At 39.9% G+C, this 23,851-nt stretch overlaps 1 protein-coding gene across 3 annotated transcripts; it reads right to left on the bottom strand.

Annotated features, from left to right (window-relative positions):
• Nucleotides 1-157: 157 nt before the first annotated feature.
• Nucleotides 158-17,674, bottom strand: LOC149249195 (uncharacterized). 3 transcript variants are annotated; one of them, XR_016266743.1, is made up of 4 exons: nucleotides 16,295-17,674; nucleotides 3,178-3,739; nucleotides 816-2,981; nucleotides 158-704 (listed from the first exon to the last, which is right to left on the bottom strand). XR_016266743.1 is itself a non-coding variant. In XM_089458648.1 (3 exons), the coding sequence occupies exons 1-3, from the start codon at nucleotides 17,226-17,228 to the stop codon at nucleotides 1,076-1,078; spliced, it is 3,402 nt and encodes a 1,133-aa protein (XP_089314774.1). In that variant the 5' UTR covers nucleotides 17,229-17,674; the 3' UTR covers nucleotides 158-1,075. The 3 variants fall into 3 exon arrangements, 2 of the variants coding, with proteins under 2 accessions (XP_089314774.1, XP_089314775.1); XM_089458648.1 differs by having other exon boundaries at nucleotides 158-2,981; XM_089458649.1 differs by having other exon boundaries at nucleotides 158-2,981; nucleotides 3,178-3,574; nucleotides 16,295-17,673.
• Between the last annotated feature and the right edge of the window lie 6,177 nt (nucleotides 17,675-23,851).

A 23,851-nucleotide genomic window follows, 5' to 3' on the forward strand; every position in this document is an offset into this window, starting at 1 on the left:
ACTGGGATGACCTGGCCAAGACCCATTTGACCTACCCATTGGACCAGTTTGATTCAACTGGGGGCTAATAAATTCTAAATTGAAAGCAAAAAAGTTATTTTTCATGAAAATCTATAATTTTTCTAGTTTTCTATATGCCGAGTCATTTCCAGGTTGATTGGCAAATCTTTGCTGAGTTTTGAGTCAAGTTTAACTAGTGAACCAAAACATGTCCCAAGCCAAATAAAGTCTAGTAACTTTATAAAAATGCTAGTTCTTTGTTGCATAAAAGATGGAATAAAGCAAGTGAAACTTTTTCAACTGAAAAAAAACACCACTGATGAGTGAACTGAACATTTAGAAACATGACTGTTGCATTTCACTTGAATACTTTTAAATATTTCACTTGCTTTTGTGTGTTTTTCACAAGCAATGTTACAGAATACAGTTGAAGAAGATCAATATTTCAGACATGACAATTTAATGAAAAATGACAAATATATTGACATAGACAAATATGACAAGGTGTAGAACAGAGTAATGAGAGACGAGACTAACATGTGTGTCCATTCACAGAAATATTATAAAAATATGACACATCCTTAATGCGGAGCATTGGCCAGTATGGCTACCTACAGATGAAAAAGAACAGAACTAGTTGCCACTTGAACATCGATCCTTTTCTGCAGTACAGATTCCAAGCGGCAAGGACTTCATATAAAGTTCTGCACATTCAGCCCAAAGCCCAAACAATGTCATAAAAAGTAGTTTCTCGGTCAGAATTAATTGGAAAATGAACCTCCTAGCTCCAATTTAAGAACTAGACGACCACCTACACAGGGAGAATCAACAACAAATTGTCCAAAAGACTGTCTAGGCTTTATCATCAATTGATGGCATGCAGAAATAAACACTGGCCAAGAATTCGGGGACAAATGACAACAGCTCCTCGCTCAACTGGCCATGAATCTCATAAACTTGGAATAGGGAAAATAGCCTTAGAAACTCCCTTATGCTTCTCTTTCTTCCAGTACTTGTCATATTTGTTGAGACATGAAAACAATCTAGATGAACTTTCTGGTGAATAAGATGAAGCTCATCGCCGTTTGTGCTTTCTCTTCCTTTTGTCATTTCTCTCAGTTGCATCTGACGAAGAGAGTTCCGTTGAATAAGATGATGATCTATGACGCTTGTGCTTTTTCCTCCTTTTGTTATGTTTTTCACTGCCATCCTCTTTCCTGTGTCTACTTTCATGCCGTTTCCTTTTCTTCTTATTATTAACCTCCCTTTCCTTTTTAAACCGTTTCTTTTGTTTATGGATCTCTTCTTCATCCTCCACTAAATTCTTATCCTTTCTGCACAACATAATTTCTTCCAGTTCAGGTCCTTCTTCAACTACTTCGTTTCCCTTTCCTTGCCATATCATCTCTCTCAGTTCTGTTTTGCTATCTACATCTTTTGTATTTTTTCGGCATTTCTTTTCTTTAAATTTATCAATGTCATCAACATTTTCCTTGAATTGCATTTTTTTCACACCAACATCGTTTTTCTCGTGTGTTTCCCCATCTTCAATATAGAAGTTTCTCTGACCTGCACTTGAACATTTACTCACATTTATCTTCTCCCCAATATTCTCATCAAACATTACATCCTGCATTGTTTTTCCTTTTCTCCATGAAGTTTTGAGCTTTGCTAAATCCCCAGTACATTTATCTTCCTGGTTTTCCCTTGCAACGTTTTCATAATCACTATGTTTCTCTATAACCTGCTTGGCATTCAAATGCTCAAGATACTTCATCTCGCTTTCAGATCTGCCTAAACCCCGATTATCCTTACCTTCGTCAATATCTGTGGCATCTTTTCTGATAGCATCCTCTCTCTCTACCTTGTCCATCATTTCTGTGGAACATCCACTCAAATCTTTCTCCAAACTTCCTTCTTTAAAATCCGCTGATATGGAATTTGAATGCCTAGAATTGCAAGTAGAATTGTGATCGTCCCTTTCCAATTCTCGACGTATGCATCTCCTCTCTGCTCGAGAGATGCTCGAGTCCTTATCCAAACTGCCTGCCCTTGAATCCTCTGATATGGATCTTGTATGTCTAGAAAGGTCAGCAGATATCTGATCTTCCTTTTTCAGTTCTTGAGTTATTTTGATGTTATCTTTGTCGTCCCTAGCATTCCATGCATTATTTTTGGCAGTATTCCCTCCCTCAGTTTTATATCTCCTCTGTGCTGGAGAGATGCCCATATCATTCTCCAGACTGCATTCTCTTGAATCCTTCGAGTAATGAGTAGATAGGTTGTCTTCCCTTATCATTTCCAGATACCTTTCTCTCATCTCTGGCAGAAAGGTGCACATATCATTCTCCAAACCAGCTTCTCGTGAATCCTTGAGTCTGCAATTTGAATGTCTAGAATAGTGAGCAGATTTCCGGTCTCCCCTACTCATTCCTTGAGATGTGATCTTTTTATTCTCGTCTTCAATAACATCTTGTGAACTTTTCTTGAGAGTATCCCTGACTTCTGCTTTATGACTCCTCTCTGTTAGATATGTGCTGGAATCATTCTCCAGAGTGTCTTCGTTTGAATCCTTTGATGGGGACTTTGAATGCATGGTCTGGCAAGCAGATCTGAAGCCTTCCCTTTTTACTTCTCGGGATGGATGTCTTCCCTTTCGATTTTTAGGTGACCTAGAATTACCTCGCAATGCCTTCCCTGTCCTACTTCGGCTCCAACTCCTACTCCTGCTTCTCCTCAAGAATCGAGGGTAATGATCTTTCTTCCTTTCCCACTCTCGCATACCATGATATCCACGGTGATTAACAAGAGAACCTCTGTAATGATCATTTCTCTCTTTGATGCGGCTTCGGTGATGATGATGATCTCTTGACCTTGACCTCTCTCGGTGATCTCGACGATATCGAATGGGAGATAGTGAATGAGATCGATAACGCCGGCTACGATGATGTCTAACAGGGGACCTTGATTTCGACCTTGACCTGAAAAAACAGATATTCAAAATAAGTTACTATATATTTTATAAATAATAGCATGAACAAAACATGAAGCATAAGCCAAAGTGAAGAAATGCAAATAAAAGTTAAAAGAAGTTACTAATAATTTTAAGAAGAACAGCATAAACAGCACAAGTGCAGACCAAAGTGAAAATAAAGAAACATAAGAGTAAAAACCTGCCTTCTCGTTTTCCTAGGTTCCTTCTCCTCTTTGTTAACAAATTCTCCTTTGAGCCTTTTGCTTATTTCTGCAGCTCGGAGAGCAGCTGCCTCAGTAGCAGATTTTACTGTTGCTGCCCTGCTGGCAGCCTGCTGTGATGCCAATGCCTGTTGCATCATCAATGCTTGCTGAAACTGCAATTGCTGCATGGCAACTGCTTGCTGCATCATCACCGGCAAAGAGCCTGTTTGAGTAGTATTTCTACTTGCATTAGAAGCAGATGTTACCATCTTTGGAGGCACTACTTTTGTCATCTCAACATTTAAATGTTGCCCACCAACGTCCATATTGTTCAATGACAAAGCACCCTGGGTTTCTTCTGGCTTGGAATACTCTACATAAAGCAATTCTTTTGAATCTGTTAGCATGAAGTCAATGAGAGTTCCATAGTAACTAAAAAGCTGACGCAATTGCTCCAATGTAAGCAAAGGACTGATATTGCTAACTTGCAGTGTCCTTGACAGAAGATCATGTTTAATTGTTTCCTTCGATAAAGTACTATTGTCACCCTGAACCTTTAAACCTGATCATGAAACAATGTCACTGGCTCATTATGAAGTGAGTGTTTGAAAGTATACAAAGGCTTTGAGTGTTGCAGTGTGAGATTTCAACAAATGGATTGAAAGATGTTGAAAAAGAGATATATCGAACAGGATGATAGAATAGAATTTCAAGAACTAAATCATCTTCGTATGGATTGAAGTTGCAAAAACAAACTCATTTTTGTTCATAAATCAGAGAAAACTAATTTCCCACACATGCAGTTTTGCCGAATAGTTTAGGCATTTGCACAGATTTCCCCGATTATATATTTCCTTAGCATGAGAAATACCATCACAAGAAACTTTATGATTTTCACATCAACTTCAATTTCATCTTAGGGAGCTGTATAATTACTAAATTTTCCAGCCAAGCATGTAGAAAGCTTCTCATGGAGCTATTCGAATGCAGGAAAAAAAATCTTCTTTCTATCACTGGCAGAGAAGAAATAGTTTACTAAATTTATTGATTGACAATTCAATTTGAGATTTATATTTCATATTTGCACATCGCATATCTTATACAGTTATATAGAGCTATATAAATCTTCCGCACTCTGCTTTTGGATCCTGTAAAGGTCTTCCAAAGGCAATAATACTAGTTCAATTCATTCATACATCATTATCTTCCTTTAGCGTATCTTCTCTCTTTATAAGTGGCCGCTCCCAAACTTTAGTATAGAAATTAGAAAAGACGAGCATAAATAATGAAGTCTATGAAATGAGGACTGATTCAAGAGCACATATTTTGAACCTGAGAATTAATTATGAATGAATGAAATGTCTCTACATTGATAAGGATGATTGAATGCCTATGCAAATATATATTACCTTTCTTTGGGATATCAAGTCCTGTTTTTTAGCACTATTGTGAACAGATGGCAGAGTGCAAGGAAACCATCTGATGCTTCCTAAAGTCGGACTTTTGCACCAACATTTGTGTATGCATTTCAACTTCCAGGGCTATTGTTGACCTTAGTGATATATCACACAGGGTTGACCTGAACTCAAAACTGTCCCGTTTAAGAAGCTGGCGTCCAAAAGTTTAATTTGTTCTTTTGACTGTCATTTACATGAAGTAGATGACAGGGAAAAAGGCCCTTCTCGTATGGAACATGTGTACTTACTAATATATGAAATTTTGGTCTTTGGGCTAGTTTTGCTATACATTTTACAACTGCTACAATTTTTTCACCATACTCAAACAGGAAACTAAAGGAACAATAATAAAAGCTTTGAAGAATAAAAATTCCCTACAACCATATGCATCAGTAATGGAGTTTAGAAAGCCAATCAACAAGTGAGGAAACAGAATTTTTTGAAAGCAAACGCAGAGAGTGTAAATGAGCAGAATTTTTTAAGGATTGGTAGGATTGCAACTTTTCTATCATGTATGAGGTATGGAATTGGCATAATCAAAAGCTCCAAGCCCCTTAGGTACCTTGATGTTGGTGATGTTGATGGTTGAACTCCTCTGCTATGGCCCTAACAAAAATGTGTTGAGAAATCTAGGGCATAGTGATTAGATGATTTCTCTATAATGATAACTGTTTGTGAATGTTTTACTTCTTTAGATTAGGATCTTCTCTTTAGTTAGATTATTATAGTGTTCTTCTTCATCAAACAGCTACCAAAGCATAAACAATAAAGAGATAAGAGACACAGAATGTATGCGATCAGCTAAGGCCAAAACCTCACCAACTTGAGAGCAAAAACCCAAACGAATTCTTCTTCTTATAGAGACTTCAATTGACGAATACCAAGACCAAGACCCTTGACCTATTTAACCACTCCAAGACCAAGTCACAAGGCTTCCTATTTTGACCTCTTCTTCTTCCTTGAGTCAACGATGGTTAAAACTGCTTATTTCTCCCTCTTTCTCGGCTACCCTTCAAATCTCGGCTTCTTAGATCAGACCTGCAACTTTTCGGCCCTACTTTAGAAACCCTAGTTTTAGTATTTGAGAGAAATATTATCTCTCAACTTCCTTCGCTTGAGATGGAGACTATTCCTTCCTTAACTTGGTTAGAGGATTCACGTGAATTCCTCCTAAACTTGTCTTCTCAAGATGAGTATAACATCTCGGCCCTTACTGCAGATGACAACACTATATTCTCACAGAAGTGGAGGTATTAGCCCAAAAACAGATCCAAATGAACTCGGTTGTCTTCCTCTTTCTTCGCTTGGTGATGAGACTGTCAGGCCAGGGTAACTCCAGAATGAACAGAAGAAAATTGATGTGTTATTTCATTAGAGAACTATTGTTTATATACACAAAGGAGACGGAACAGTTCATCTTCTTGATGACTGTTCACGTTCCAGTTTACCCAACCGCCTTCGGATTAGGTGTGAACATTCCCCCCCTTAATCTGAAGGGATGTTGGTGAGTCCAAGCATCGTTCTGAATCTTTCAAGCTTTTCTCTTCCAAGCGCTTTGGTGAAGATGTCTACAATTTGCTCATTTGTGGAACAACGACGGAGATGGATTGTTTTGGCCTCAACATGATGTCGGATCAGATGATACTTAGTATTGATGTGCTTAGTACGATCATGGAACTTAGGGGTTCTTGGCCAACTTTATTGCAGAGGTGTTATCAATCATGAGTGGAGTTGATTGTACTTGTTTTACCTGCAAATCTTCAAGAATTTTCCTGAGCCACACAATTTCTTTCGTTGCTTCAGCTGCTACCACGTATTCTGCTTCTGTTGTGGAATCTGCTGGAACTGATTGTTTGCGTGATCTCCAGGAGACAGCTCCTAATCCAAGACTCATAGCATATCCTGAAGTAGATGCCCCAGTTTCTTTGTCTCCATCGAAGTCTGAATCAGAGTATCCAATCAAGTTGAAGTCGTCCACCTGTGTATACTTGATTACAAGGTTTTGAGTTCCCTTCAAGTACCTTAGAACTCTTTTTGCAGCAGACCATTGTCCCTCACAAGGCTTTTGCATAAACCTGGAGAGAATTCCAACAGCAAATGAAATGTCTGGTCTGGTAGTAGTGAGGTAGATGAGACTTCCTACAAGCTGTCTATACTTTGTTGCATCCTCAAATTCCTTTCCTTCAATAGATGTGATCTTCAAGTTTTGTTCCATTGGAGTAGAAAGAGGATTGCACTCTGTCATGCCAAATCTGTTTAACAAGTCTCCAATGTATTTCTTTTGAGAAAGAAATATGGATTTTGGATGTTGGGTTACTTCAATGCCAAGATAGTAATGAACATAGCCCAAATCAGTCATTTCAAAACTTTTTCCTAATTCTTTCTTTATGGATGCAATATAGCTTTCATTGTTCCCTGTTATTAAAAGATCATCTACATATACCACAAGATATACAACTGTTTTGCCAACTTTCTTGACAAATAAAGTTGCATCATCAAGATCAAAATGTTTGAAGTTGAGTTTCAAAAGATGCTCAATTAGTTTTTCATACCAAGCTCGTGGTGCTTGTTTGAGGCCATACAAGGACTTCACAAGTTTGCATACTTTATGTTCATGTCCTTTCACAGCAAATCCTCCAGGCTGGGACATAAAAACATTCTCTTTTAGATCTCCATTCAAGAATGCAGTTTTTACATCCATTTGATGGACTTTCCAACCGTTCTGGGCAGCTAGTGCAAAGAGTGTTCGGATGGTGGCCCATTTTGCTGTGGGGGCAAAAGTTTCCTCATAATCGACCCCTTCCTTCTGTGCAAAACCTTTTGCCACAAGCCTAGCTTTGTGCTTGTCAAGTGAGCCATCAGCTTTGTACTTGTTCTTGTAGACCCACTTGCAGCCAATTGGTTTGGTTCCAAATGGAGGATCAACCAGCTTCCAAGTGCCATTCTTTATGAGGGCATCATACTCCTTCTGCATCACTTCTTTCCATTCATCATGAGAAGCAGCTTCTTTGAAGGAAGTTGGTTCAAAATCTGTAGACAAGTTCAATTCACAATCATAAGTAACATCCATATCAACAGGTGAATTAGAGTCATCTACATCACCTCCATCTTGTCGGTTTGTATTTCTGGTTCCTGTTTTTCCAATTTCATCAGGATGAACACTTTCAAGTGTCTTTGTCAGCCACTTTGGGGGACCTTTCTGAGATGGTCCAGGCTGCTCTGTTGATTGAGTTGGGACTGAATCAAGATTAAGTCTCCCAATTCTATCAATTACATCACTTAAAGGATCATCCGGTGTTGGAGTTTCATGCAAGGGAGATTGTTCTTCAGAAGAAGATTCCACATGTTGATCTAGTATAGGAATCCCCCCTTCAAGATGTGGAATCTGATTATCGAACTCTTGAAATGATTTTGTTTTTGTGAATCTATCCAAGCGATCAAGTTGCCGCTCAACAACACTGTCAGATTTGGATGATTCAAGAAAAATGACATCTCTAGATACAACAAACTTTTTATTTACTTCATCATAGAGACGGTATGCTTTAGAGGTGTTTGAATACCCCAGGAAGATACACTTACGACTTCTAGCACCAAGTTTGTTTCTATGTACCTTTGGTATTAAAGCATAACAGGTGGAACCAAAAATCCTGAGATGTTTTACCAAAGGAACATGTCCATACCACAATTCATAAGGAGTCTTGTTTCTTATAGCACTAGATGGACATCTATTCTTTATATATGCAGCACATAGAACAGCGTCAGCCCAAAACATTATCTTTACATTTTTGAAGAAAAGCATGGATCGTACCATATTCAAGATTGTTCTATTCATTCTTTCTGCTACACCATTCTGTTGGGGATTATAAGGTACAATTGTTTGATGTTTGATCCCATGTTGGCGAAGATAGTTTTCAAATTCATTTGATGTATATTCTTTTCCATTATCAGTGCGAATAGACCCAATATGAGATTGTGCATCATTTTCAATCCACTTATGAAAATTCTTGAATGTTTGAAAAGCATCAGATTTGTTCTTCAATAAATAAACCCAACACATTCTGGTGTAATCATCAATAAATGTCATGATATATTTATTTCCATTTGCAGAAGAAACAGGCATTGGACCACATAAATCTGAATGAATGAGTTCAAGCTTCCTATGTGCTCTTGAATGTGAATCATGAAAAGACTGTTTGCTATGCTTTCCTAGAATGCAAGCATCACATTGCTTATGTTTTCTAGGAATGGTAGGCAAACCAGCAACACCATTTTTCTTCAACAAGCGGAGACTATCATAGTTTAAATGTCCAAATCTAGCATGCCATAATAAACTTGACGGAAGTGTACCTTCTTCATGATGAGAAATATATGAGAAATGTTGTGCATGAGCAGAAGTTCCTTGCAGTTTAAGAAGTCTTTCTTCTTCTATACCCCTCATGACAAGTGAGTGGTCAGATGCCTTTCTTACCTCAAGCTTGCCATCAAACATATGAATGGAGTGACCTTGCTGGCGGATGTGGACCAGGGACAGCAAGTTTCTCTTGAGCTGAGGGAGATATAGAACATGGTCCAGAAGAAAGTCTGGAAGATCAGGCAGTTTAAGCCTGATTGTGCCAAGCCCTGATGGCTTGATTTTTGACTGATCTGCAAAGTATACTGCTCCATCAACATTGTCAGTGAAATCTTCAAAAAAATCTTTCCTATGAGTCATATGACCAGTTGCTCCTGAATCAAGCAACCAGTCATTTTTCGAAGAAGCAAGTGAAGCATTAAACAAATCTTCATTTACTCCAATGTTACATTGTGCCTCAATATAGTGAGCGGATTCAGGTGCTTTACCTTTGTCTGTGTCATCAGTTTTACCTTTCTACTGATTTCTTCTCTGCTCAATTTTGTCCCATGGTAGCTTGCATGTAGAAGCATCATGTGATCCATTTCGTTTGCAGCGAATGCAATGCAGATCTGCCTTTTCTGCTTGAGAATGTCTGCCCCCCCTGCCTCTGAAGTATCCTCCTCTTCCTCTTCGTCCACCTCTTCCTCTTGTAGAATCTTGAGCAGGATGCTTTTCTTTATGAGCAAGGCAAACAGTCTCTTCAGAAGATTCAGGGACTGTTTTCTTTCCAAAGGCTTTCTCTCTTTTAGCAAACTTTTTCACAAGAGACTCAAAGGTTATGTCTTTAAAATTTCCATTTGCTTGTAAAGACTCAAGATAATTGGAGTAGGTAGGATAGAGTGCCTTGAGAAAGGCAATAAGAGAGATATCCAGCTCAACCTTAGTGGATTTAATATCATGCATTATAGACTTTATTTCAGATGCAAGAGCAAGGGGATCATTATTTTTCAGTTCAAGAGTGAAGAGTTTAATCATGAGCTGAACAACTTCAAGTGCAGAATGTGAATCATAGAGTTCTTTCAGCTTTTGTAAAGCTTCAAAGGCAGTGGAATAGGATGAAATATGACGACTTACTTCTTCATTTACAGATGCTGCGATCAATGCATAGGCTTTGCTGTTCTTGTTTTCCCAAATGACAAGTTCTTTATCTGATGTAGGCTGCACAGGGTCTTTGTCTTCTTCTCCGACACACACTCCTTTCCACAACTCATTGTAGATGAGGGTGTGTTTTACCATCCGAGACCATTCAGAATAGTTCTCCTTGCCAGTGAGAACTATTCCTACCATAGAAATGATTGAATGCATTCTGTAAAAAAATACTTCTGCTAAAAAACTTCTGCTGATAAGAAATTTCTGCTGATAAAAAAAAACTTCTACTGATGTACAGTGAAATTGTACTCAAAAAAGGGCAAATACTTTACTGTTTCTTCAAAGCCCTCCAAAGATCCTCACCATATTACATATGTATAGACTACGCATTCAAAACTCAAACGCTGGTTAATGTAACCACAGTGCACACATATATACAGCGTTAGTGCACATATAAAGCACCGCCACAGCAACAGCGTTAATGCACATATAAATATTCAGCCCCACCACAGCACAGCGTTAGCTCAGCACCGCTATCTCAGATAAAAGGAACACCGCATATAAAGTGATCATAAAAAATTTCAATGTATTGTAAATACACCAGCATGCAATCAACGCACATACAATCTCAGTTGTAACGTATATAAATTCAACGCACAACAACATGGACCATCATATACCATTCAAGGCAGCAATTAACACATGAGTATAAGGTCAGATCAACGGTCATACAATCCATGCAGCTCGGTCTTGAACGCAGAGATCAAACGACTTACGTAGAACGAATCACCATAAGCAGCTCGGTCTTACATTTCTTCCGCCAGCTTCGACATGTACACATAAGAAGGAAATGCAACTTATCTCGAGGTGGTGGTCAGAGTCATATCTGCCGCAGCTAGATTTCTATAGGAAACGTCACGTGGAACTTTACTTTTGGGCATTTCTAGGCACATTCGAGCACTTGCACGGCCAAGGATTCAAAGTTTATGATAAACTTTGAGAACTCTAGTTAACTGCTTCCCAACAAAACTGTTCATATGAAAAAAAAAACTTGGAGCGGACTCGAAGGGTGTAGTAGTTTGAGTTAATGGCACTAACAGCAGCATTTGCTTCTCGCAGTGGCAGTTGGTTGGATTAATACAAAATAGTTGAGAGCAGAATCCCGGAAATTTCTTTGACAAAATGGAATAAATGAGCCAGCGAAGTTTCTACATCGAAATTAATAAATGATAAGAAGGGACCCAGTTGGAATGACGGGCATAGGATCCATCACCATACATGCCATGCCTCTAAGCTGCTCAGATGCCGGGCGTTGTTGCTGTGGGTAATCGAGAGAGAGGGAGAATTGCGCTGAATGTGAAGTGTCAGGCCGAGAGGGTTTAAAGCTTTCAGTGGTTGAGATACGCAAGGCCTACAGAGCCCGAGCCCTTGTTTGCCATCCCACAAAAGGCCTGACGACCCCAACGCGACTGCCCTCTTCCAGAAGATACAAACCGCCTACAAGCTTCTCACTGACAGAATGGGAATACAAGGCATGTAATCGTTCGGAGGAGATCAAGGGATCGTCCTGCAATACGTTTTTCACAAAATATCTCCCCAATGTTCCAGCTAAACAATTGAGGCGATTGTATGTGTAACGTTTCAAATAACGCAAGCGTTCAAACCGGGCAGTGCGCAGTCTCTGACAGTCAGAGAGCGCAGAGAATCATCATTGAGACGCAGGACAGAGGCGCAGACAATCAATGATGCGCAGAGAAACAATGACACTCAGAGCAGCGCTTAGGACAGAGGCAGGAGTTACAACTATTTTTAGAACTTGGGACCTGTGCTCTGATACCATGTCAGGCCAGGGTAACTCCAGAATGAACAGAAGAAAACTGATGTGTTATTTCATTAGAGAACTATTGTTTATATACACAAAGGAGACGGAACAGTTCATCTTCTTGATGACTGTTCACGTTCCAGTTTACCCAACCGCCTTCGGATTAGGTGTGAACAGAGACTTCTCCTTTTGTGATCTTCGCACCTTTTCTCATTCAGATTGCCTTGACTGAAATTGTGTTATCCAAATGAAAGTCGAGCTGCCTATATATAGTGTTTTGTCCATCAAATAAGCTGACTTGTGCCATTGGTAAGCCAACTTGTCTTCCAAGAAGCATCCTTTTCTTCTTTTGTAAGCCAACATGAGGAGGAGCTTGTGACAAGGTCTTGGAGGGTTTGTGACATAATCAAATTTGCTTTTTACAATGTGTAATATGCCCAAAAGGGTCTTCAAACTTTGACATTGACTCTATAGACTTTATGACATGATGACCAAACCTAATAGCTTTCCATGGGAGCTTCTACCAAAAATAAAATTCCTTGAGCAAGAAATCTATGACTCAAGCATTACAAAAATAATTTTATTTTTTTCTTTACATCAATTACATAAAATCATGATTACACATGTCATTATGAAGACCGAACCTAGTTACACTTTTCAACAAAATGTACCCTTCACTCAAGCCAAAAATATAGACTACAAATGTTAAGTTTTTTCTACCATATTATAAGGCTTGGATTAGGTAGTTTCATCAAAATTGGGTGGAGTTAATTGATATCCATAGAGGATCAATGTAGAGGCAAAAGGTGATACTAGGGAGGAAGATCCCAATATAAGAAATGGCGGATCATTGCTTGTCATTTATGTGTCATTTAAATGTTCTTGCTCATTTATTCATAATGCTTCTTTTCAAAATTTCAATATTTTTTTGAAAACATGATTTGGAATCTTTAAAATATTTAAATTTTAATGAAAAAATAATATTTTATGTATGGTTAAGTAAACCAAGTCACTGAAATCAAATAGGTCCAAGTCCGAGTTGACCCTTGACCAATTCCAAGTCCAAGTTTTAAGACACTAGTGACAAAGCTATTAATGTAATTATTGTCATATTTAATGGTCATTTATGTATTTTTGTAACTTTCCCTATTTCTTAGTTTAGTTCAGTTCCGATCGTTTCCCTTATAGAAACATCTTTGTAATTTGTTAATTAAGGAGCCTTTTGTCTCCATTGTGATATACCAAAATAACATTTCACGGTATCAAAGCCGGTTTTATTTTTTGGCAAGTACTGAAAGATTATTTCAGAAGTTTTTATTGGATTTAAAAAATAAAAATAAAAAGTGAAGGCCTTTTTTTCAATATTGAAAATCTAAGGTTTTAATTTTTGCAGAGTTGACGGTATTTCTGGTAAAATCGTGAATAAAGCAGATTGCAGATTTTTACAAAGTCTGATAAGTCTGAAAGCCGCACGAAGACTATTTCAGCACGTGTGACGAAGTCTGAAGGCCGCACGAATATTGTTTCCGCTTGTGTGACTTTCTTTGTGCCCATGTCTGGAGTTTTTCAGACGAGATTCCTAGTGTTTTACTCGCGTCTGCTCAGCTCGAAGGGTCTGCAAATAATCGGGTTGCCTCTATTATGCCGCACTACGTTTTAACTCAGCTCATTTTTTCTTCTATGCCTGCGACCGGTTCATGGTTGGTTTGTGGTGTTTGTTGCAGTCTGCAAGATCGTGTTTTTCTCTGAGCGTGGAAAGTTTTTGACTGATTTTTTACCCAAAAAAATCATACATTTTTCGAAGTCCGTTGTTGGAGTTTAATGTAATGTTCCCTATAATGTAATTGCCCAAGGGAGGACGAAGTAGCCTATCCAACCTCTTTTGACTGATTTTTTACCAAAAGAATCATACATTTTTCGAAGTCCGTTGTTGGAGTTTAATGTAATGTTCCCTATCATGTAATTGCCCAAGGGAGGACGAAGTAGCCTATCCAACCTCGTAGCTTATAGTCAATGATAGCCAATGATAAAGAGGGAAACCATTGTCTAATGTTGCCCCACAAAATTGGCTAAATTTGGAGTAATTGGGGCAAAGCTTGTGGAAGAAGCCAGAATTGGGCTTAAGGAGAGGGAACTTGCCACCCCTCACATTAAAATAAGGAAAAGAGACCCCATAAGGAATCTATAATCTATAAATAAGAGTGAGGATAAATCATTTTATCATCATTGTGATTGGATATTCCTGTTTGTGAGCTGAGGCTCTGAGGGTTTTAAGACCTCTTTTGCCTTGATTGGTTTCAGTGGTGTTGATCCCACCCCAGCCAATCCCTTCTCTTCTTGACTCTATTACGGCATATTATCTTGAGACATCTCTTATCTGGTTTTTGGCAAGAAAGAAGTTGATTGGTTTCAGTGGTGTTGATCCCACCCTAGCCAATCCCTTCTCTTCTTGACTCTATTACGGCATATTATCTTGAGACATCTCTTATCTGGTTTTGGCAAGAAAGGGGTAGATTTCTTGTGGTTTACCTGGTCACCGAAGTTCTGGTTCAAGGCAGCAAAGTCTGTGAATATCCTGTGGTTTACTTGGTCACCAAAATTCTGGTTCAAGGCAGCGAAGGCTATTTCTGTGTATATCTTGTGGCTTACTTGGTCACCGAAGTCCCGGTTCAAGGCAGTAAAGGTTTTCTCTATGGATCTGTGGCACCAAGGCCTGGCTGTGGTCATTCTAGGACAGCAAGGTCCTTATTCAAATCAAAAGGAAGGTTCGCTTATGCCTTAGGGTTTTCGCCTGAAGTACAATAGGGCACCAAAACTCTCATTTTAATCATCAGTGCCCTCTCTGTAATAATAATGTCCTGGGACATGCAACGTACCAGAGAAAGGATTATTGAAGAGTAGATTTGGCAGCAGGCTCTCCTGGGCTCCCTCTTGAGGTAGCAAGCACCCTGTTCTGGTTCTCCTATAGCATAAAGGCTGAATCATAGATAATTTGGCAGCGGGAATCTATCTGAAGATTGCATATCACACCCGCAAGATTTGGGGACTCTCATCACAACAGTTTACAAAGTGGCAGACAGTGAAGTGGTTCAAGAGCTCCCTGATAAGAATAAGCAGCAAAAGAGTTGGATTGCACATGTACCTAAAGCAGCAGCAGGAAGGAAACTGCAAAGTGGTAGTGGGCTTATTTCTGAGGCTAATTTAAAGTCGGGATAAGATTAGTAGGCTAGTAGGATTGCTAGTAATTTGGCAATTGTTGTGTACCTCAATTGTAGTGTGAAGTTTGAAGGATTGTGGATTTAACCACATATGTACGGAGGACTGGTTTCATATACATGAATTGTTGTTGGTATTAAATGCACTATTTATTGTATTCAACCTTGTTCATTTATTTGCAAAAATTGCAGAGAAAGTGTGTTACTGGTTACAATACAAATTTTTCTTATGCTGCTAATAACCCTAATGGAAAAAAATTCGCTGGGGATATTACAGTGGTATCAGGGATATTACAGTGGTATCAGCGTTGTGCATCCTGCAAGCCTGAGGGATTAACAATGAGATCTAATTTGTTTGAGTGACCAGCACCCTTTCAAACCAAACCGATGAGTCATCCCAGCCTGTGAAAGTAGTCATGAGGAATTGGAAGGAATTTTGGTTTAGTCCTATGCCCATAAGTCTACTGTTAAAGGGGTCAATTCTCATACATCCGAAGTATCAAAGAAAACCAGAAACTGAACAACAAGTGATACAAATAATATATGCATGGTGATTGTTTCGGTGGTGGTTTCTATAGGTCTAAGTATGTTTTATGTTATCACCATTGTGTACGCCGAATAGCACATGCCAGAAACCGAACAATTAGGTTACTTCAATTACAATTGCACATGCCTGATCAAGGATGGCAAATCTCCGTTTTATCTCATCGAAGATGGCATAACCCTGTAGTTAAAGGGGTCGCCTCTCAGACACCCGAAGTATCGAAGGAAACCAGAAATTGAACTATTATTGATCCGATTGATATATGAATGGCAATTGTTTCGATAAGTTTAATTATGTTTAAGGTTGTCATCACTCTTCTGCACTGAATACCCATGTCTCTGTACTAGTAACTGCCATTATTTTTTAGGTATACTGCAGTTAAAATATTGATGATCAACGTTTAGAGTACTACAATAATCTTTAGACTGAAGCTGATGTGCTTCGGGGAGAAAGTCACAGGCAACATTATATTAACATCCAGAGATGGCATAACAGCCCAATCTGGCAAATCAAAGCCAACTATACAAAAAGCCTTAAGCACCTCAAAACCAGAGGGGCAGAAAGGAAAATGGTCAGATGCAAGGCAATGATAAGAACCTGCCGATTCTCCAGCAGACTGTCCATGAGCGGATGAAGCATGGGCCTGAAGTGCTTGCGCCGCAACAATAGTATGTGCCGCTGCAATTGCGGCTGCAGAAGGTCCCATGGGCTTCTGGCTGAGATCGCCCATGGTGTTCCCAGCTGACAGGGCAGCCATCAACTGGTTATAAGGAGGGTGATTATGTTTGCAATCATTCCTGCCACACCGCCCATTCAAATAATCCCTGCAAACCTCCCCGAATGCCGCCCCGAGACCAGGCAACACTGCTCCACCATTGGCACCAGGGAGAATTCCCGGTATCATCCCCAACATACCAGGAAAAAGGCCCGGCTGCATCATCGTCGTATTGGGGAAACTCATGTGCGAAACCCCATTGACGAACCCCGACGTCCCTCCTCCGGCCGGAATCCCCCCGCTGCCACTAAAGAAAACGGGAAATGGGCTGCCGGAAATGGGCTGGCCGCTGCATTCCACGCTGACAGTGTAGTCGCCGCGCTTGGAAACAGCGTATGTGACCGTGTAGGTGCCATCGCCTTGATCCTTGACAAGGGCTTCATGCTGATGTTCTTCTCCTCCTGTGGCCGCCCGGATTCGAACCTTGATCTCGAGCCCACCGTGAGGAAGGCGCCGCCCATCGGAATCCTTGGTGACGACCACGAAGGAAACTGCCGAGCCCGCAGCTCCGCCTCCGACTCCCGTGCCGGCAGCGGTGCATTTAGCCGGGTCGACTGGTCCTATGGGTTTATTGGACTCCTCCTCCTCTGCTTCCTCGCCATCTTCCTCCTGCTGCTGTTGAGCATTGTTACCCAGAGACTTAAATGTGGCCTCGAAGGCAGCTTTGGCCGCGGCTGCTTTCTGCTCTTCCTCTTTAAGCCGGGCGTCCTCCGCCTGCTTCATCCAAACTTGCCGACCTACACTCCTCCCCGCCATGTCTGTGTGGAAACCTCAATTCTGCGTATTTGTCAGCCGATTTTAATATAAAAAATGAAAACAAAGAAAATTTCCCAGCGACAATTATCCTTCCTGACAAAATAAAACCATAGAAAGTCCCGGCCACAATTATCTGCCGCAAAATCAAAAAATTAAGATGGCCTAATTAAACACGCCGATCCTGTGAGTGCAAATCTGGACCGTCCACAGTTGCGTGCGAGGAAAGCTGGAGCCGAAACGTGATGGTGTGATGATGACCGGTATTTATCTGTGCATTCCATTTTGTAAAATGAATGGCCAAAGGAACCCTGAGGCAGGCGCTCGAAGCTGATTGGTCAACGAACATCGGAAGAGTTGTCATCCAAAAAATTACGAGCGTGTGAATCGGTTCTCAAACAACGAGTTCTTCGCAGACAATTGAGCTAGAGATAATCACATCATAAATGGAATTTGATTCGTAATGGTGGAATGACAACATTGAATTCTTAACCACTGAATCTTAACGCTAAAAATTAGCAATGGCCCGAAATGGTGGAAAGAGAGTTCGATAAGTTTTTTAAATTGGAAAGCAAAAAATAGCAATGGCCCCAAATGGTGTAAAGAGAGTTCAATAAGTTTTTTAAATTGGAAAATAGTATGAGAAATGAATTTATAGATATGTATGCCATATGTATTGGCAAATTTAAATTTTATATAGATATTGTAAAAAATGAATTTTATGGATTTTTATTATATATAATAAGTTGTATATATTTTTATATAATTATTTAAATTAAGATATTGTAAAAAATGATATTTTAGTTTTATGGATCTTTAATATATATATATATATATACTCTGGAGCTCAAATACACATGAAATGTGGTTTATGCCTCGACATGTTAGCACAAGGCATGGCGACGTGGAATATGCATATAAAATTTATTAATTTTCACTCGAGATTGGGAATGGAGATACTTTGTATTAATCTCTTTGGTGGGATTTGTTACTATGATCATTTCAACTGCTTTAACGTGAAATTGAGTAGTCTTTTTAGATCAGATAGAGCCATAGTATCAGTTCCTGTATTTGTTTCACCCTCTGTACCACCACTCTTTAGCCTTGATAAATTTTTACGGTGATTTCTCAGACTACTTTGACGGTTGCCATTTTGTTTGCGTATCGATGTTTTGTTTGCCTATCGACGTCTCATTAAGCTTGGCTCTCTCCCATGAATCTACCAACTTATCATCTTGGGTAGCCATCCCAAAATTATAAATGCCATTTTGTACCTGCAATCAAAAGTCATCATCAATGGACTGATAGAACTTGACAGTATGGACTTCAAAAGAGAAACTTCCAAAGATTCTTAATATGCCCATACCTCAACTTTGCTTATTCCAGGCCCTTCAAGGCTCAATCTACGAGTTAGCATTGGCGTTTGGATTTTTTGTTTGTCAGTAAGTGGAGATTCTCTCATATTCTATAACTGTGCTACTTCTGCTTCTTTCCTCGCCAACGCCTTCTTCAAACTGTCTACCTGCAAGTAAGGTAAATAATAAACGCTGAAATCCGAAACAATATATGATTTTAATGTATGAAATAAACTATTTGTAATGAAAATGATGACAGATGCAAGGCTCACAAACTTCTCCACTTTCTCTATTCAAATGTGCATACCTACTCTTTAAGCTCACAAACTTCTCCACTTTCTTTATTCAAACGTGCAACACCAAGTTCAACAGAGAACACCTGTTCAATGAATTTAAGGGTACTTATTGTCTCTCCATATGAATTTGGTTCAGGACTTACGTGCACAAACATCAAAGTTTTTTCCTTGCCCCCTGGAGTATGGATTTGCATAATTCACAATGTCAGATAATAAATTTGAAAGAACGATCAAACATAAAGGAAAAAGTAGGACTTTTTAAGGATTTGGTAAGCTTTATAACCTAATGAATCTTGAAGCAATTGAGTCAATTTTCTATTTCAATATGGCACATACGAATTCCTCTGTGCCAATGCTGCAATAACATCTTCTAGGGATGAAAGGGACTTGTTTATGTATTGTGCCTCCTTCAAACGATCTCCAGTTACTTCATATTTATCCACCCTCTCACTACCAGCAAGATCTTCTAAATTAAGGCATCTATGAAGGTTACACCCAGAAACACGATTTGTACCTTGCACATGCACAGTCAACACACTACAAAGAACATTGTTAGCAATGTACACCTTCAAACAAATTACTAAAAATGAAGATATTTTAGGATATGTTAGATGTTATAGAAATGGTCCTAAGTTCTCAAACCTGTGAGAGCGACTGTTGCGGTCATTTAGCACAATATAGCTAACAATGTGATTCTTTTGGCCTAAATTCATCAAATCTAAAACATCAGAAGGTGCTTTAAGAAGCATAAGTATAACATCTGATACATTAAATCCCTTATGACCATTATTTCGAATATCTAATATGCAAGTAATTAAGGAATTACTCTAGATAACATGACTTTTCTATACTGAAATCTCATGAACAACATCAAAATTTAAATAAAAACACGACAAAAGGATATTTCTTGCTTGAGGTGTATGCTCCGAGAAGATCCCTCACTTGTTTGTTGTATATCTCTATCATTTGGACAAAGACATCATACACCATTAAATATTTCCTCTTTTGAGACAAGTCGAAGAGGTCATTGAGTTCTCTATAGTTGATTCACATCTCCTTTTTAGAAGCACCTGTTGGACTGCTCTGAATTTTAAGAAGTCCAATGCTGCAATAACATCTCCTAGAGATGAAAGGGACTTGTCTATGTATTGTGCCTTCTTCAAACGATCTCCATGCATTGTATATTTTATAGGAGATTGTTTGGTTCTCTCGTTTTGTAGATACATCAGTGTACTCAAGAGTCCCTTTGACCTACTTTGTGGTCATTAGTTGGACATAGATATAATTATCTTATCTTATCTTATCTTATCTTATCTTATCTCCAGTTACTTCAAATTTATCCACCCTCTCACTGCCAACAAAATCTACCAAATTAAGGCATCTACTTCAAATTTATCCACCCTCTCACTGCCAACAAGATCTACTAAATTACAACATCTATGAAGGTTACACCCAAAAACTGTTGAAAAGTGTGCAACAAGAAATGCTTGTTGAGAGTGCAACAAGATGATGGAGCTTAGTGAAAAGAGTCGCCTTCACTAAGTGGGCCCACAGGCTATTTTTGGCGCAAGTCTATTTTTAGACATATGGATCATGTCTATGGATTGCAGGTTGTTGTTTATGGATGATTGGTCAAGTTGGGAAAAATAGATGGACTTCTATTTTTTATCAAAGTGTGAGTGATCAAAGTCTATTTTTAGACTGGCTGTCAAAAATAGAAAAGTCAAATATTATTGTCTCATAATAATATTTGGACTATAAACTTGATCTTATTCTCTTGGAGCACTTCAGTTTGAGCTACAGAGGTGGCACATGCAGCTGTCAGAAGGAAATACGCTTTTCTTATGAGTCAGTTGAGTTGTTGCATGCATGACTTCAGTTAGAACTCAATCAGTTGAGTTTGGTGGAGTTGATTGTGGAGTTGATGGAGTTGTGTTCAGTTTAGCTTTGTTAAACTAGTTGTATTTAGTCTAACTGATCAATAGACTAGAGATGAGTTGGGTGAATTAGTTATTAATTAATTCACAAGTTATTAACTCATAATGCAACTATAGAATACATCAGTTAACTCAGTTGCATGTCAGTGCATGTTCAGTTCAACAGGGACAAGTGGTAGAGAATCAGATTGCTATCAGTTGTGACTATAGTTGTGCACCAGATCTTGCACAATCAAGGGATTGAGTATGCCAATGAGTTTGCTCACGTATTTGCCCAGTATTGTAGCCTTTGCTCACGTCCAACAAAGTGTGAGTGATTATTTTGAGGTGAAATACGAGTTTGGTGAGCCATTCTCATTAGTTCTTGAGCAGGTATTGAGCAATGGAGGCAGGCAAGCAGCAGGGGAGATTTGGAGATCAGATCTGAGCTGTATTGTGTGTAACAGGTGGAGCTGGTACTGGTACTGGATTGCTTGTGATAAGCATTGTACTTTGTAATGTTACATGATTCAATCAATATAATATACAGATAGTGTGGGGTTTTTAGTGAGATGCTTTCCCCGGGATACATACTGTGTTAATGAGTTTGATTTATGCTTCTATGTGTGCCTGTGAATGTTTCTACTTCTGTAAATTGACGATCAACGTAGAGGAGATTATGTATTATACATGTTCCGCTTATAATTGTATGATCAGGATAATCTCTGTGAATGTGTTAAATTATTCAAAATTTCTACATGGTATTAGAGCTGGTTGATTTGTAGAAAAAGTTCTACATGGTATCAGAGCAGCTTGATTTGTAGAAGAGATTTTTACAGGATATCAAGCGAGGATTGATCATCAGATCTACTATTCAGGAAGTGTTTACATTCTATTTCTTCAGGCAGAGTCTGTAATCGGGCCAGGTAGCCTCTGGATTCATCCTTCCTTTGGAAGGTGAGATATCCGGTGAATGCCCATACAGTCAATCTCTGTACGAGAAATATTGTGTTCTCACAAATCTTAGATCCGAGGCGGTTGAGTTGGTTGCTGGTGGAATTCGAATTTGCAGCAGTATTTTCTTGGTGACAACGCAGCAATGTCTTTCAACAGATTGCGATTGGAGTATGCTCTTGAGGGCAGCTCAAACTATATTGCATGGAAGGACAGGATGGAGGCAGTATTGGATGATAACGGGCTGAAGGAGTTCATAGATACGGATATCCCAAAGCCTACTGATGCTACTCAAGCTAATGCTTGGCAAAAGAAGATCGCAAAATGTCGAAGGATTCTGTTGGAGGGCGTGAAGGATCACATTGTGTCCAGCCTCCATGGAAAGGCTACTCCATATTTGATGTGGAAATCATTAACAGAATTATTCCAAAGCAAGAGCGATCAGAGGAAGTTGGCGCTCAAAGATAAACTCAGAAACATCAAATGCGAGAAGGGTGACAGTATTCCCAAGTATCTCACGAAGTTCACTCAGTGTCGAGATGAGCTGGGAAGTGTGGGGGTTACTGTCGATGATGAGGACTTGGTGAGCTTGGCTCTCCTTGGTCTTCCGAAGAGTTGGCATTCCTATCAGGACTCTGTCAATGGTCGGGAGAAATTGCCAGGATGGGAAAGACTGTGGTCAGATCTTGTGCAAGAGGAGATTAGACGGAGCACCAGAGACGGTTCTTCATCCATGCAGGATGAGGAGAACTGTGCCTTAGCGAGTAAGGCGAAGAAGGGGAAGGGGAAGGTTTCTCTTTCCAAATCCAGTTCTTCCAATGATGGGAAGAAGGTTGACAAGGCAAAGGTGAGATGCTTTCGTTGTCATGAGTTGGGTCATTATGCTACTAATTGCCCAAAGAAGAAGTCCAAGAAGGGATCCGGGGAAGGATCTGAAGGTGAGGCAGCCTCACTTGCTTCACAGTTTGAGTTGGACTTCACACTCTTCGCATGCATGGTTTCATCCATGGTGGGAAGTGGTTGGTTTCTTGACAGTGGAGCTTCTTTCCACATGACCGGTGACAAAAGTTTGTTCAGTACTTTGGAGGAGAAAGATCTCCAGATACTCATAGGGATGGGTAATGATGAGAAGTATAGTGTCTCAGGTATAGGCACGGTTATTTTTCAGAGGGAGCATGGAGCTCGCCTTACCTTAACCGATGTCAAGTATGTACCAGGATTGAAGAGAAACTTGGTGTCGATCGCGATGTTGGAAGACAGAGGCTATGATGTGGTCTTTAGTAAGGGAAAGGTTTTCCTTATACACATCATCACTAGACAGGTGAAGCAGATTGGTTCACGGGTCAAGAACCTGTATGCTCTTGAGGTTCAAGATGCATGCAAAGCCTTGAGCAGCGAGGCAACTGATGGAGACTTGGTGGTTGAGAGGGAGCATATATTACCTCTCAACATGCAGAGACAGAAGAAGTCTCAAACGATTGTGGAGGAGCCACGATTGGTGCAGCAGCTTCAGGAGGTTGTGGAGCAGCCACAATAAGGGAAGCTGAGAGGAGATCGAGTAGAGACATCTACTCATCCAGAGACCTCCAGTAGCGGGAAACTTCGAGCCAGGTGGGCTGAGGGATCGCATGCAGCCATACCTCCAGGTAGGGGGTGGGGTGATGTGGATTGATTGTCCCAAGGAGGAGGGGCAGGATCCTTGAGTTACCCAACCTCTTGGATGAGACCTTGCTACGGGAGCCCCGATGTGTAGTAGCAGGAACTGACTGATTGGGTAGAGACAGATGCAGATGGAGCGGCAGAGAGAGCGACAGTGCAGGGAATCCCAGGACAGCGCATAGCTAGCATGCTGTAGCAATGCGAGAGGCACAAGTGTTTTGCACAGTGCTAGGTGGCACAGAGAGGTGTGCAATGGTGCGAGATGCATGGAGATGTTGCAGTCACGCAGATGTCAGAGAGGGAGCACTTGTCAGCAGCAGGTAGAGCTTCAGCATCAGAGGATGTTTCTAGCCCAACAGGGAGGTCAGTTGGGAGGTGCAGTGCGGATGCAATGCTGGGAGATAGAACCAGCAACAGCACGGATGCAGTCAGAGATCAAAGTGACA

This window comes from Pinus tabuliformis, chromosome 7, assembly GCF_031772625.1.
Source record: "Pinus tabuliformis cultivar Carrire ecotype Pingquan chromosome 7, CPIR1, whole genome shotgun sequence".
NCBI lineage: Eukaryota > Viridiplantae > Streptophyta > Pinopsida > Pinales > Pinaceae > Pinus > Pinus tabuliformis.

Coding starts and splice junctions, on each gene's coding strand:
- LOC149249195 (XM_089458648.1), bottom strand. CDS start 17,228: ATGGCGGGGAGGAGTGTAGGTCGGCAAGTTTGGATGAAGCAGGCGGAG. Junction 3,740..16,294: donor GTCTGCTGGAGAATCGGCAG/GTTCTTATCATT, acceptor TTTCATGATCAG/GTTTAAAGGTTCAGGGTGAC. Junction 2,982..3,177: donor GAACCTAGGAAAACGAGAAG/GCAGGTTTTTAC, acceptor CTGTTTTTTCAG/GTCAAGGTCGAAATCAAGGT.